Consider the following 14,486-nt stretch of genomic DNA (forward strand, 5'->3'; position numbering starts at 1 on the left):
GGGACTGAGATAGAGGCAGGAGAAAAGGTAATTAAATGATTTAGGAATGAGATAAAGTCAGGGAAAAAGGTAATTAAATGACTTAGGACTAAGAGAGTGGAAAACGGTAAGTAAATGACTTCGGACTAACATAGAGCCAGGAGGAAAACATAATTAAATGAGTTAGGACTGAGATAGACAGGAGAAAACGGTGATTAAATGACTTGGACTGAGATAGTGAGGGGAAAATCTACTTAAATCACTTATGACTGAGATAGAGTCAGGGGAAAATGTTATTAAATGACTTAGGACTGAGATAGAGTCATAAGAAAAGGGCAATTAAGTGATTTAGGACTGAGATACAGTCAGGGGAAAATGTACTTAAATGACTTGGGACTGAGATAGAGATAGGGGAAATGGGTAGTTAAATGACTTAGTACTGAGACAGAGTCAGGAGAAAAAGGTAATTAAATGTTTTAGGACTAAGATAGAGTCGGGGGGAAAGGTAATTAACTGATTTATGACTGAAATAGAGTCAGGGGGAAAAGGGTAATTAAACGACAAAAGGATTACAGTGTTGTCAGGGAGAAAAGTTATTTATATATCTTGAGGACTGAGGTATGGTCAGAAAAATTACTTAGTTGACTCAAGGATTGAGATATGGTCAGGGTGAAAAAAGGACTTAAGGATTGCGATGCATAATAGTGTTTGCATCATTTATCTAATAAGTGCAATGATTTCGAAAAGAACAAAGAAAAGTATACATTTTCTTATATCTAATGAAGCCGTTTGGTCCAGTGGTTAGCTTACCGTACTCCTGAAAGGATGCCGGCTCCAATCCTACAATTGTACCAATGCGCTTTTCTCCAGCTGTCTTAGCACAAAAGCGTCTTGTGTATCCAGACTTGACCAAGCTCATGTGTCTGCTTTTAAGCTTTGTTTATTTTTGTACTTTTAGATCATAAACAGGACGAAGAACTTAAACTGGAAGACCTCAAGGACCTCGATCAAGGGTAGACAAATTTCTCCGTTTTCATAGTAGATACTTTGACATAAGAATTGCGAACGTTTTATTTGGTTTCTTTTTCTTCAAAAAAAAACAAGTGTGATGAAATCACGACAATCGAATGAGTTCTCTCAACTGTTCTAGGCATTCTCGAACGTCCATATGTTGCCATAAGGTGGTCCATGAGTGTATAGCGATCAATCGGAACACCTCATAACTTTTTGAACAATAATCCATCTCAGTAATACTTAAAGAAAATGATACAACATGAAAAGGAGAACTCGCCGGAAAATGATGGAGAAGTCAGTCATACACTAAAGAACGCAAGGCAAAAACAACCAAAAACAAATAACGACAAAAACATAATACCTCTTGTAGTAATATTTTGCTCAAATTTATTACTTTCTCTTGCAAGTTTATGCTTGAAAATGAAAAAAAAAATTGGGAACAATTTGGCCAAGCATACGTCATCTCATTCGAGTCCCAATAATGAACTCTACGGTGTTATGTTATAGACACATAACGTCATTAGATAAACAAAGTACATGCATGTGCCATAGTGGCTACTGTGGTATTCCCCGGGTGTTGTTATAACCATTGGCGGAAAAGCCTGACCGTGTTCTGATTATACGGCGATCTGTGAGATAGAGAAAATCATAGAACAAAACATACGACATCTGGTGGGCAACAATTGAATCCAACTGATTCTTGCACGTACAATCATCGGATCCTAGCCCATAATCACTTAGACTAACGCAAGTGACTTCATCACTCAAACATCCAATTTTCCACTTAAATAAAATAATGTCTTTGATTCTTACGATATGTTTGTTTGATTGCATAAGCTTAATTTTTAACATAAACAATGAACGAGTCCCTCGTCATTCAGACTAAGTATCATTTCGTTTGGCTTCAATCACGTTGCATTGGTCGATTTCGTTTTAGAACAGAACTATTAAACTATCGGCCATGCAACCGAAAACAAGTTAAACTATGTGTACGGTGTCCTTTTATACAACGTTAATGACGAGTGAAACTCCACACAAAACATTAAATAATCACCTCTTGAACCAAAGTATTGATTAATCACGTCTTAAACCAAAGTATTGAATAATCACGTCTTGAACCAAAGTATTGAATAATCACGTCTTGAACCAAAGTATTGAATAATCACGTCTTGAACCAAAGTATTGAATAATCACCTCTTGAACCAAAGTATTGAATAATCACGTCTTGAACCAAAGTATTGAATAATCACGTCTTGAACCAAATTATTGAATAATCACGTCTTGAACCAAAGTATTGAATAATCACGTCTTGAACCAAAGTATTGAATAATCACGTCTTGAACCAAAGTATTGAATAATCACGTCTTGAACCAAAGTTTTGAATAATCACGTCTTGAACCAAAGTATTGAATAATCACGTCTTGAACCAAAGTATTGAATAATCACCTCTTGAACCAAAGTATTGAATAATCACGTCTTGAACCAAAGTATTGAATAATCACGTCTTGAACCAAAGTATTGAATAATCACGTCTTGAACCAAAGTATTGAATAATCACGTCTTGAACCAAAGTATTGAATAATCACGTCTTGAACCGTCTTGATCATTTATCTATGTAACAAGTACAAATATTTTTTTAACATGGAAAGATCAAGCAAATGTGATGAACTTTTCATTTTATTTTCAAACCAGAGAGTTTAACTACTGTTTAATTTATGATACAACCCGCCTTAAAATGCTTTCATAAGCTAAAACACATGCTCATAACAGCATTTGCAAAAATTTCCAATTACAAACTACATATAAAATTATACCGTCTGTAAATGATAACTGCCTAACATGGAAAAAATAACTTCTTCCCCGCAAACATTCGGTTTGGATTGCATAAACAAATCTCGATACATTTAGTTATTATTTTGAACTTTCCCTCCATTGTCTTCCAAATTATGCATCAGCTCGCTTTTTGCTATTGACATATATACATCCCAAGATGAGGAAAATTATTCTCTATAGGAGATTCATGCTTTTCTTTCAGAATCAATTATTACGACGGCAAAAGAACATTGCTGGTTGCATAAATTTAAATGGATGTAGGAAAGTTGCATCCGAAGTATACAATTTGTGCCAGCTCTCATGAACGGCGTTTTGGGGTGGCAAGTGGGGCGACCACCCCAGCCTCGCTCTTGAGGGGGCCCTGCGCTTCAGGCCTAAGGTCGTCCTTTTGAGTTTGTCAAGCTATATTCTCCGGTACATTGGAAACGCTGATACAGGCCGCACGTAATGCACGCAAATCGCGACAGTTGATCTAGTCTAGACATGATCAATGTTTGCAGTAGCATACCAATCGAGATACCGATACTCTGGCCCCGCTCGGTCATGGTCGGCCCTAGGCCCACGTATTCCTAACGCCGCCTCTGCAAGCTCTATATGATTTACCAGTTTCCCTGTACATTTTCCCTGTACATGTTTGTATTCCCATTAATGAGAAGTGATTTTAATATTTGAGTTAACTGTGTTCAGAGTTAATCCATGTTTAGTTTGTGTTCCAGACAAGAATCCATGCCAAAGAACGTGTTTACGTCAAAGTTAGGAGGAGGTGATTCATACGAGGACAAGACGGTCCCAAAGGCAAAGGTATGTTTTTTGTTTGATTTTCCTAAACACATATAGACCGTTGCGATCACTAATGTCCCGTTTCTACTGATGCAGAATACATGATATTGTTTTGTCAGCACACTGCATTATTTATAATTAATTTATCCTTATTCAGACTCAACTGTCAGTGTTATTCTCTTAAATATATTGTGGTCGTCCTTCCACCCAGCCTTGTAATGAATCACAAGACTATTCCAAGTACCACTCTGTTCTGTCCTAGCTAATTAACAACAACAACAACAACAACATGATCAACATCAGTAATACTACTACTACTACTACTACTACTACTACTACTAATACTACTATTACTACTACTACTAATAATAATAATGAGATAGGTCAGATTGTACAGTTGAACTATACTAAAATCTGACTTTTACTAATAGTCTGTAGTACTTGAGTGTACGAACAGCAGGGCATGATTCCGTTCATAAGACTAACTTGAGAAATAGATTTTAGTCATCGATTTCTTCATTTTCAATGTACATTTTGTGTTTTCCTCCTGTTCATTGTACATATGATGTTTGATGTTTGCTTGTGCTATCCAAATGTGAATTATTTGTTTGGTTTTCCAGCAGATGCATCTCCGTGAGGCTTCTGAAGGAAAAGAAATAACTTCCAAAATAATTATTTTATGGCAGTGGCAAGCAACAAACAGACCGTTATAATAGTAAACATTTAACTCATTCAGCACAAATCCAATTTATTCTTTTCCTTATGCTTGCAATTTTCTGTTTAAAATTTGCAATTAGTTTAGAGATACAAACAGACAAATATAATTCATATATATATATATATTTATTCTTTTCCTGATGCTTGCAATTTTCTGTTTAAAATTTGCAATTAGTTTAGAGATATAAACATACATATATATATATATATATATATATATATATATATATATATATATATATATATACATACATACATACATACCAATGTTAATAACGGAGAAGTAGGGGGTATTACGTAAATGACAACCAGAACCACATACGGGTATTTAATATTGTTCAGAATTAATTATACACAGTAAAATACAATGAATATTTAAAATTCCTTTTTAAGCAGTCAAGAATTACGTGCAATGATGTTTTCATTATTGAAGTATCACATTCAAAGATCGGTCTTTTATTTTATTTTTTCCAGACCGTTTCCGTGGATACTCCATTTGGTAGTAAATTCGCTAAGAATACGCTCTTTCTTCAATATTTGCGATAAATTATATTTTGAGGAAATTGGGTAAAAGCTATCTTACGAAGGTTGTCACATAATAGTCTACATAGGTGAAGAACTTACCGGAGACCTTTGAAGAGTACCACACAGAGATAAAATGTATACATTTTCCAAAAGAATAATAGCAGTCACGCATGTACCATTCGACATAAAACTATGGCTGACGCGATCACAAAAACTGTATACAGGAAGGATATGCATATTCATGACATGCAAATGATATGACGTGTTTCACAATGTAATGTTTAGGATATATATTTGATGAGAAAATGAATGAAACGTCGATTAATAAATTTGGATTAGAAAACCGTTCATTCACTCTGTATTTTGACATGGATTTCAGAAAAATGCGTACGAGAAAAAGAATATCGCCTTCGCCAGGACGAGAGGCCCATCTACATCATCATTCCGAAAACGTATTATATCCACAAAGGTCCGCAAAAGGAGTTTATCTGGGGCGCCCTCGCCTTTATCAGATTTGCTATCACCTTTGAGAATTCGGGAGCCTTCCAGACATCCAAGACCAACTGCTCGACGTCCATCAGTAACTGAACTTGCTGCACGTGCTTCTCGTAAGTCTCGATGCGAATGTATCCCTCGAGACCGCAAGTCCATCGTAGGCGTAGCCGCAAATCTTTCAGCAACTCCTTCTGAACTGAAAATGAGACCCAAAAGCCAAAGGCAACGTGTACAGAAGAATTTCCCAAGGCCAAATGTTCGACGCTTTTCTCAAAATACCAAAGAGTCATATGAATATAAAGGTAAGTGCCTCTCATGAAACAATCAAGGATATGCTACATAGGAAACTGCAAGTATAATGAAGTTAGTCCTAGCAAAAATTACGGATATGGAAGGATAGGAACCTGCACATTTACAACCTATATTAACATGCATCGTTTATCTGTATGTACTCTAATCAAACATCGAGTGTCAACGTTTGGCATCATGTAATACATTCTAAACAGAATATGGTGGCTTGGACAGCATTTAAAGGGGCCCCGAGTGGCCGAGTGGTCTAAAGCGCTGTTCGTTACGGATCACTGCCATGTCACCTCTGTCTGCGGCGGTTCGAGTCTAAGATTCAGTCAATGTGGGTATGTGAGAAAAGCTTGCCAGTAGCTTCTCGTGGGTCGGTGGTTCTTTCCGGGGTTTTCTCGGGTTCTTCCTCCACCATTAATACTGGCCGCCATATATAGCCTTTCGTGTGCTGAAAAATGGCTTTAAACCCCACAACAACAACAACAACAACAACATTAAAATAAAGTATATTCCTTTAATATGTCTGTGTTAAATTGACTTTGGCAACATGATTGAAAACCAATGTACAATGCGAATACATAAACTAATATAAATATTGATCAAAAACTGAAGTATTCATATGTAGAATTCTAGCAAACAATGTTGGATGACAGTAAAGCATCTTGAAACTATAACAGACTTCCAACTTGCAGAAAATTTAAAATTCACAATCAATAGAAGCAACAAATTATTTTGGCTAATTAAATTCTTTGACCAGAATTTTTCAGTTTTCTTGACTAGCCCTTATTACCTTAGAAGGCATAAAATATCGTTGTAGCAAGAGATTTGTCAGCCATGTAAATGTAGTATAAAAGCACAAGATCTCGTTGTAGCATGAGATTTGTCAGCCATGTAAATTTAGTATAGAGGACACAAGATCTCGTTTTAGCAAGAGATTTGTCAGCCATGTAAATTTAGCATAGAGGACACAAGATCTCGTTGTAGCAAGAAATTTGTCAGCCATGTAAATTTAGTATAGAGGACACAAGATCTTGTTGTAGCAAGAAATTTGTCAGCCATGAAAATTTAGTATAGAAGACATAAGATCTCGTTGTAGCAAGAGATTTGTCAGCCATATAAATTTAGTATAGAAGACACAAGATCTCGTTGTAGCAAGAGATTTGTCAGCCATATAAATTTAGTATAGAAGACACAAGATCTCATTGTAGCAAGAGATTTGTCAGCCATATAAATTTAGTATAGAAGACACAAGATCTCGTTGTAGCAAGAGATTTGTCAGCCATGTAAATTTAGTAGAGAAGATATAAAATCTCGTTGTAGCAAGAGATTTATCAGCCATGTAAATTTAGAATAGAGGACACAAGATCTCGTTGTAGCAATATATTTGTCATCTTTGTAAATTTAGTATAGAAGACGAGCATTTTGTAGACAAACTTGTTTCCTTAAGTTAGTTGATACAAAAATATCTTTCAGTAAAACGAATGAATGTGAAAAACTTGTTGTTATATGACTTTGTATCTAAAGTGTCTTATGGTACACACATTTACGAGCCCAGTAGTTGTGTGGTACACGAAGCGAAATTAATTTAAATTAGATTATGGATTTTAATGATGGCTTAAAGACCACGATGGTTCCCAACATGCCTTTAATTTTACAGGGTACAATAATTGATTAATTTTATGTTGTAAAGTATTCTTTTAGAAAGATACACGCGCATCTTTAAAAATGAAGCACACGGATTATAATTTCAAACTGTGTAGGAAATAGGAAATGATGAAAATTTCAATACGTTTAGAACTATTTATATTTTTATGTTTCAGAGGTTCCAAGTCATAGTCTAGAAAATGACAGTAGTCATGTGGCTACGTAAAGGGTGTCTTGAGACATACGTCAGGTCTAAGTGCCTACAGTCATGTGGCTACGTAAAGGGTGTCTTCAGACATACGTCAGGTCTAAGTGCCTACAGTCATATGGCTACGCAAAGGGTGTCTTCAGACATACGTCAGACCTAAGTGCCTACAGTCATGTGGCTACGCAAAGGGTGTCTTCAGACATAGGTCAGGTCTAAGTGCCTACAGTCATGTGGCTACACAAAGGGCGTCTTCAGACATAGGTCAGGTCTAAGTGCCTACAGTCATGTGGCTACGTAAAGGGTGTCTTCAGACATAGGTCAGGTCTAAGTGCCTACAGTCATGTAGCTACGCAAAGGTTGTCTTGAGGCATACCTCAGGTCTAAGTGCCTACAGTCATGTGGCTACGCAAAGCATGTATTCAGACATACGTCAGGTCTAAGTGCCTACAGTTATGTGGCTACACAAAGGGCGTTCTTAAGACATACGTCAGGTCTAAGTGCCTACAGTCATGTGGCTTTGTAAAGGGTGTTTTCTGACATATATCACACCTAAGTGTCAACAGTCGGATAATTATATAAAGGGGATCGTCAGACATGTATCAAGTCTTAAGTTCCAAGTATACATTACCCAGTGGAGGTTATATAGAAAGGGGAATGTGTTCTGGTTTCATACTCTGAGAATGAACCAAGCAGCCGTGTGTTTGAACTTTTTGACGTTTCTGTAGTAGATATTGAGACGAACCAGATAGAAGTGAATTACAATATTCAAGTCTTGAAAGTACTAAGGAACGCACAAGTAGTTTAGTGGCCTCACCTGAAATACAATTGCGAATGGAACTGATGATACATAACGTGTGTCTTCAGACGTACATCACTTCTGAGTTGTAATAGTCGTGTATATATAGTTTCTACCATTTCAATAGGGTGTAATAATAAATACGTCATTTCCAAGTGTCAATAGCCATCTAACCATATAAATGTAAAACATAGTCACATCTACGTGCCAATAGCAACTAAGGTATACAGCAGTGTTGTCCCACCCGCGGTCCGCGGGCTGATTTTAAATGGCCCGCCAGAGCTCGAGCAGTTATATAGTCGCTGCTTTTCAGTTTTCTGCTGCAGCCCTCGGCTTCAAGAAAAACATTTTTCAGTGGCCCATGGCGTCAAAAAGGTTGGACAGCACTGGTATATAGTGTGTACCAAGACATTCGTCACCCCTACGTACCGATAGCCACAAAGCCAGGTAGGGGTTGCAATTAAACGTACATCACATATACGTGTCAATAGCCACCAAGCTATATAAAGGGTGTATTAAGACGTAAATTACATCGACGTATATCTTTTGAAATTCATACACGCATCACCTATACATGTGCACCTGTTTGATATGTCATTACGTTTCTGTTTTGTTACAACTCTTAAGCTATTTTATAATTGTTGTAGACAATTGTTACTGTAAGGGCTTTCGAACAATGAAGAGTGGGATACTTCTATTTTATTTTCTCTTCTCACCCCAAAAAAGGGTCTGCGATCACTCTTAATAACCACTCATTTCTACAGGAAGTGTTTCGCCCGAAACGTCGTACCTTTGTCGGTCTTTACGAGCCTGTGAATGCCTAGACCACCTTACAACGAGATTAAAGGAAATTCGAAACCGTCGGGAATTGGTGAGTTTCTATAAAATGATGTCGATATTTTAGCATTTAAAATACTACGATCTGCTGATTGAGCCTCTCATGATTGCAATAATGTACTCTACATGATGTAGACGTAACCTGATGCTTCCATTCGTCTTCCTTGCAAATTATATTAAATATTTTTCCATGCTTTATTCATCCTCCTGCATACTGTTTGCTTTGTTATTTACGAGTATGTAATACAAAGACGAATCTAGTAAAAGGTTAGCAAGTATTTAATACACAAAGACCGTTGTAATGTACACGCACGATGCCACATCAGCATGCCTAACACAGACATTAACAATTAATAGAAGAAAAACAAATGCCTCAACCTCCCCAACATGAGAAACAAACAAACAAGGAAACCAAAGACATTTCAGATAGCTCAAAATATTCATAGTGTTGGGATAACTATAATAAATAAACATATATAAATATGATTCATTTGTTTTCCCCTCGAATCTAAACATGATCCGAGCAAAACATGTTTGTGCACCCCAGCCCCAAATGCACACATGATTTCTCACGAACGTGTGTCTAGAGATTCTGCTGATGCAAATGCAGGACCTTGTACTTAACATCAGAACAGTTGCCATTCACGCCGTGTCTCTGCCTGAACTGAGCCCAGCGCATCCATCGCTACAGGTGACAGGTTTACATTCTAGCCGTCTATTGTATTGCAATGTCACGCCTATCAAATCTCTGGATAAAAGTAGGATTCTCTGGCGTTTTAGCACCGTCTCACGTTCATCGGATCTGAATAAAATATCTTCGGTCTTTAGGTTCCCAAATTGTGAATTGTTAGGGCGTGTATTACACATTAGACTGGTTATGAGTTTATGATCCCTAACTGAAAGCAGGAAATCAAAACAAAGTGTGGGTTTGTAATAACAGATTTGATTGGACTGACGTATTTTCATCAACCAATCAGCATCCCAAGCATGTGTTTGGGGGCGATATTGGTTTTCATTTAAACACAATAGACCATTCTTTAATTACTAACCATCAAAACAACAAATAGTTATAATTGATTCATCTGCATTTCCATCTTGGAAACATTATGTACAGGAGAACTACCAAATCTCCGGTTAAAGCCTGATACTAAAATTAAAATCTCATGATTTCTGACCAAAATATTTTGATGGGCTTGCAAGGTGATGACATATGCTGTATTCTGTATAGTGTGGTTGTCTACAGTTCCTTGTAGAAACACAAGAAATATCACTCCGGTTTTGGAAATCCGAATAACATTTTTAAGAAATGTCTTTGTTCAAGAATTTTGTTATGAGCACTCAAAACATTTCCAGGAAGTAAAAAGGAATCCTTTTGAATCCAAATAATTCAATAGACATTAAAATGTAATTCCACAAATGACACAACAAAAGAAACACCTTTACGTCCCAGTGTTTAGAAGCCCGACTGAGATTATTTCTCTAAATCAAAAGTTATACAGTATTTTTTTAGGCGTAGAATGAGTGCCCGTATGAGAGGGTCACATGATAATGTTTACATCACGTACTCAAAACATGACCCTGACGAAAACCAATCATTTTACTCTTAAGAATAAAATTGTAAAACGTTGTTTACTTCAATAAAACTATTTAAAAACCTAGTGTTACGTATTCAATACAGCCTCGATCTCACTCATATTATTCCCGCAATAAAAATAAATGTAAAAAGAAAACTTGTTCACGTGACTGTTACTAACTTTGAATTACAGTCGGGAACCAGGTCAGCCTAATGTGTTTACAAAATGAACAGTCAAGGTCAAACTATTTTCAGGAAAAGTACCGAGTTCCTAGTAAACAGAACTAAATTATTTTGACATATAATAAAATTAAAAAATAAATAGATTTTCAAACGTACAAACAATTAAATCAGATATAAATTAAATCAAAATTACATAACATTAGTAACAAACTGTTAGAATTAATTCAATACAATTATAGGGAATTTATCATCGCATTAAAGAGGAAAAGATCCGTAAGGTGCATAAAGTTCTACATCTGTTATAATTCTTAATTTCTGTCTTCTTTTCTGTTACCTTCGTTCCCTGAAGGTAGATTTTACCATTTTGTGTATACGATAATATTTACATAAATATATTGCTGATTTATCTCATTCCACCTGTATGGCACACCGCGCCACTACTAGTCCCTAATATGTTTTTTTCAGTCGACCTATAACTACCATCGTGCCACTGCTTGTCCGCAATATTTTCTTAGTCGACTTATATAGTACATCGCGCTACCATTAGTCACCAATATTTTTTCAGTCGACCTATACAGTATCATCGTGCCACTACTTGTCCTCAATATTTACCCAGTCGACCTATATAGTGCCATCGCGCTACTGCTAGTCTCAATATTGTACGAGGCGACTGGCCCGTTCTTATTGTTGGTCGTTACATAATAAAAGAAGAGCCTAACATCTTTGATTTTGTTTAGATAAGTTTCCTTTTATTTGGCGGAGGTATAAAAAAAAACATCAGACTTCGTGGCAGTAGAAGCACCCAGACCTGAACTTAGAACACAGACCGCCTCGTATGTTAAACTTAGAACACAGACCGCCTCGTATGTTAAACTTAGAACACAGACCGCCTCGTATGTTAAAAGACTCTTACGAAAATATTTTAGGACTACATATTCTTCATGTCAAAACACTCTTACAACATTATTAGAGGATATCATAAGGCGCCGTAGAAAACCAATAACATTTCAGAATATGTCTCTCGTTTATGGCTCCGGACGGCATTCAAAACGACTCTTTCGTAAAATAAATCACGAATGATCATGTATAGCGTCAATGTACGCCCTAACTACCATATGGAATGAATAGCAGATCAGATATAACAAAGCCGTGTGAGTAAATCTAATTATCCAATAATAATAATAATAATAATATTATTAATAATAATAATAATAATAATAATAATATAGTCCTCTTTTGTATTTTATTATTATTATTATTATTATTTATTATTATTATTATTGTTATTATTATTATTATTATTATTATTATTATTATTATTATTATTCCTCTATTACATTATTATTAGTATTAGTATTTTTATTTCATTGTTTTTTATTCAGTTCGGGAAAATATTTCTTTCCCGAGTAATAAGGTATGTTAGAACTTTATATGTACTTTATTTGAATTTAAGACTCAAAGACAAAATAAAAACCGTTTAAAATAATACATATTAGTTACATTGCTACTCATATTTATTACTAAAATATCCTTTAATATTTGCATGACTGCAAAAGATGACCAGTGAAGAGAAGCACATTGTAAACGCTATGAAATCCATGCTGGAAGATATACCAGTCAAAGACAAAAAGGTAAGGAAACAACCACGTATTTAGTATTGCATAGACTGGGAATAAAATATATTGTTTTTATTAATAAACCATCAGTGTGCATATTGAGACCGGTAAAAGTAAATCCTTAATATATGATTTGTTTCTACGTGTGTTAAAAGGTGTGAGACATAATGAGTTTTTTCTACGTGTGTTAAAAGTCCTGAGACATAATGAGTTTTTTCTACGTGTGTTAAAACTCGTGAGACTTCATGACAGTTTCTACGTGTGTTAAAACTCGTGAGACATAATGACAGTTGTGAAAGTGTGTTAAAACTCGTGAGACGTGTTAGTTTCTGTATGCATCAAAACTCGTGAGACATATAAGAGTTTCTAAATATATTAAAGCTCGTGAGACATATGAATGTATCTGCATGTATAAAAACTCGTGAGACATAATTTTATACATATATTTAAACATGCGAGACATGGATGTCTATACAGGATTTAAAGCTCCTGAGACATGCCTATCAATGAATCTCAGTCTGAAATCGACAAATCTTAAATACGTACCTAATATGAGATACATGCATAATATATGATGACTGCGCATGCAAATATGGTAATTTTAACAAACGTGTGATGTTAACATAAAACCAAATAATATATTTAACTATTAAGAACACCTTATTCATAATTTTATGATGGTTCACTTGTTTGGAGTAAATGATTGTGCGGACATGTGTAACTCCCATCCCACAAGGTTTTGTGCATCTCTGGGGACACAGGATAGGCTGCCACACTCTGTGACGGACGGCTGTTTGATGTGCAACAGTTGACGGACACAGAAGGGCCAGGGAACAATTCTCTGTGGACGGACACAGTACGGTCAGTTGACACAGCTGGACTAGGGAACGATTCTCTGTGGACGGACACAGTAGGGTCAGGGAACAATCCTCTGTGGACCGACACAGTAAGACCAGTTGACGGACACAGTAGGGCCAGGGAACAATCTTCTTGCAGAGATAACTGTAGTATTTTTTTGCAAATTGCAAACTTTTTATGTGGGCTGTGATGACTGTTCTTGATGACACGGGATCCTTTGCTAAATTGTTGTATCTTTCCCATCTTTCCTATGTGTGTACTGAGAGAGAGAGAGAGAGAGAGAGAGAGAGAGAGAGAGGGGGGGGGGGGAGAAGGAGGGAGGGGAATAATGTAACTGTGAATAAATTGATTGTTCTTCTATGAACGCGCTCCTAAAGCAGATGTTTAGTGTCGCATTTAATATTGAAGATAACAAATTTTTGTTGTTTTGTTTTTATTTAATTTCAGAAGCCGAAAAATGTAACATCATACAGAATTCCAAAACGCTGAAAAACGAAGATTTCGACACATTGGGTCGAATTTAATGCGAAATAAAACCAAGCGTATAGAAATGTTTTGAAATGTCGACAATGGACTAGTCTTTCAATTTTAGAATTAGATTTGTCAAATTCTAGATTTTTTTCTTCTCTGATAGATACTCACATACATACATACATACATACATACATACATACACACACACATACATACATACATACATACATACATACATACATACATACATACATTGCACATCAAAAGAAGAACTTGTGTCATGACTATAAGTCAAGACTTTTCTTACTGAACTGGTTGTCAAATTTTGGTCAATGACAAAAAAATGGAATTTTTATTTTATGCTAACTAGAGGTAGAACCAAGGATTACACATATTCTGAAATGATGTAAACATTACACATACAAATTGCTTGCCCACAGGCCCATCATTGAACCAACCGCTACCTTCAGCAAAAGAACATTTTGAGATGGAAGCCTTCAATGTAAATAAATGAGCATTTTTATATTGTGAATTCTCTCTCTCTCTCTCTCTCTCTCTCTCTCTCTCTTTGACTGATAAGAAACTTGTCACATGAGACTCATGGAACGTTTGAAATGTTTCATTACTTTTCTCAAAAGATTTCATTGCACAGCG

The 14,486-nt window shown here is 35.9% G+C and overlaps 1 protein-coding gene across 1 annotated transcript in view; it reads left to right on the forward strand.

Moving 5' to 3' along the window:
* The window catches only part of LOC149798788 (uncharacterized), a 46,484-nt gene extending 32,129 nt beyond the window's left edge, over window positions 1–14,355 (forward strand). The window contains exons 4-9 of the mRNA XM_089957662.1: window positions 938–992; window positions 3,543–3,627; window positions 5,228–5,645; window positions 9,056–9,162; window positions 12,441–12,515; window positions 13,806–14,355. Coding sequence (XP_089813788.1) covers window positions 938–992; window positions 3,543–3,627; window positions 5,228–5,645; window positions 9,056–9,162; window positions 12,441–12,515; window positions 13,806–13,847 — 782 coding nt within the window. The 3' untranslated portion in view covers window positions 13,848–14,355. The remainder of the gene's footprint in view (window positions 1–937; window positions 993–3,542; window positions 3,628–5,227; window positions 5,646–9,055; window positions 9,163–12,440; window positions 12,516–13,805) is intronic.
* The last annotated feature ends 131 nt before the right edge of the window (window positions 14,356–14,486 follow it).

This window comes from Sinohyriopsis cumingii, chromosome 5, assembly GCF_028554795.1.
Source record: "Sinohyriopsis cumingii isolate HCF-2022 chromosome 5, ASM2855479v2, whole genome shotgun sequence".
In the NCBI taxonomy this organism is placed as follows: domain Eukaryota; kingdom Metazoa; phylum Mollusca; class Bivalvia; order Unionida; family Unionidae; genus Sinohyriopsis; species Sinohyriopsis cumingii.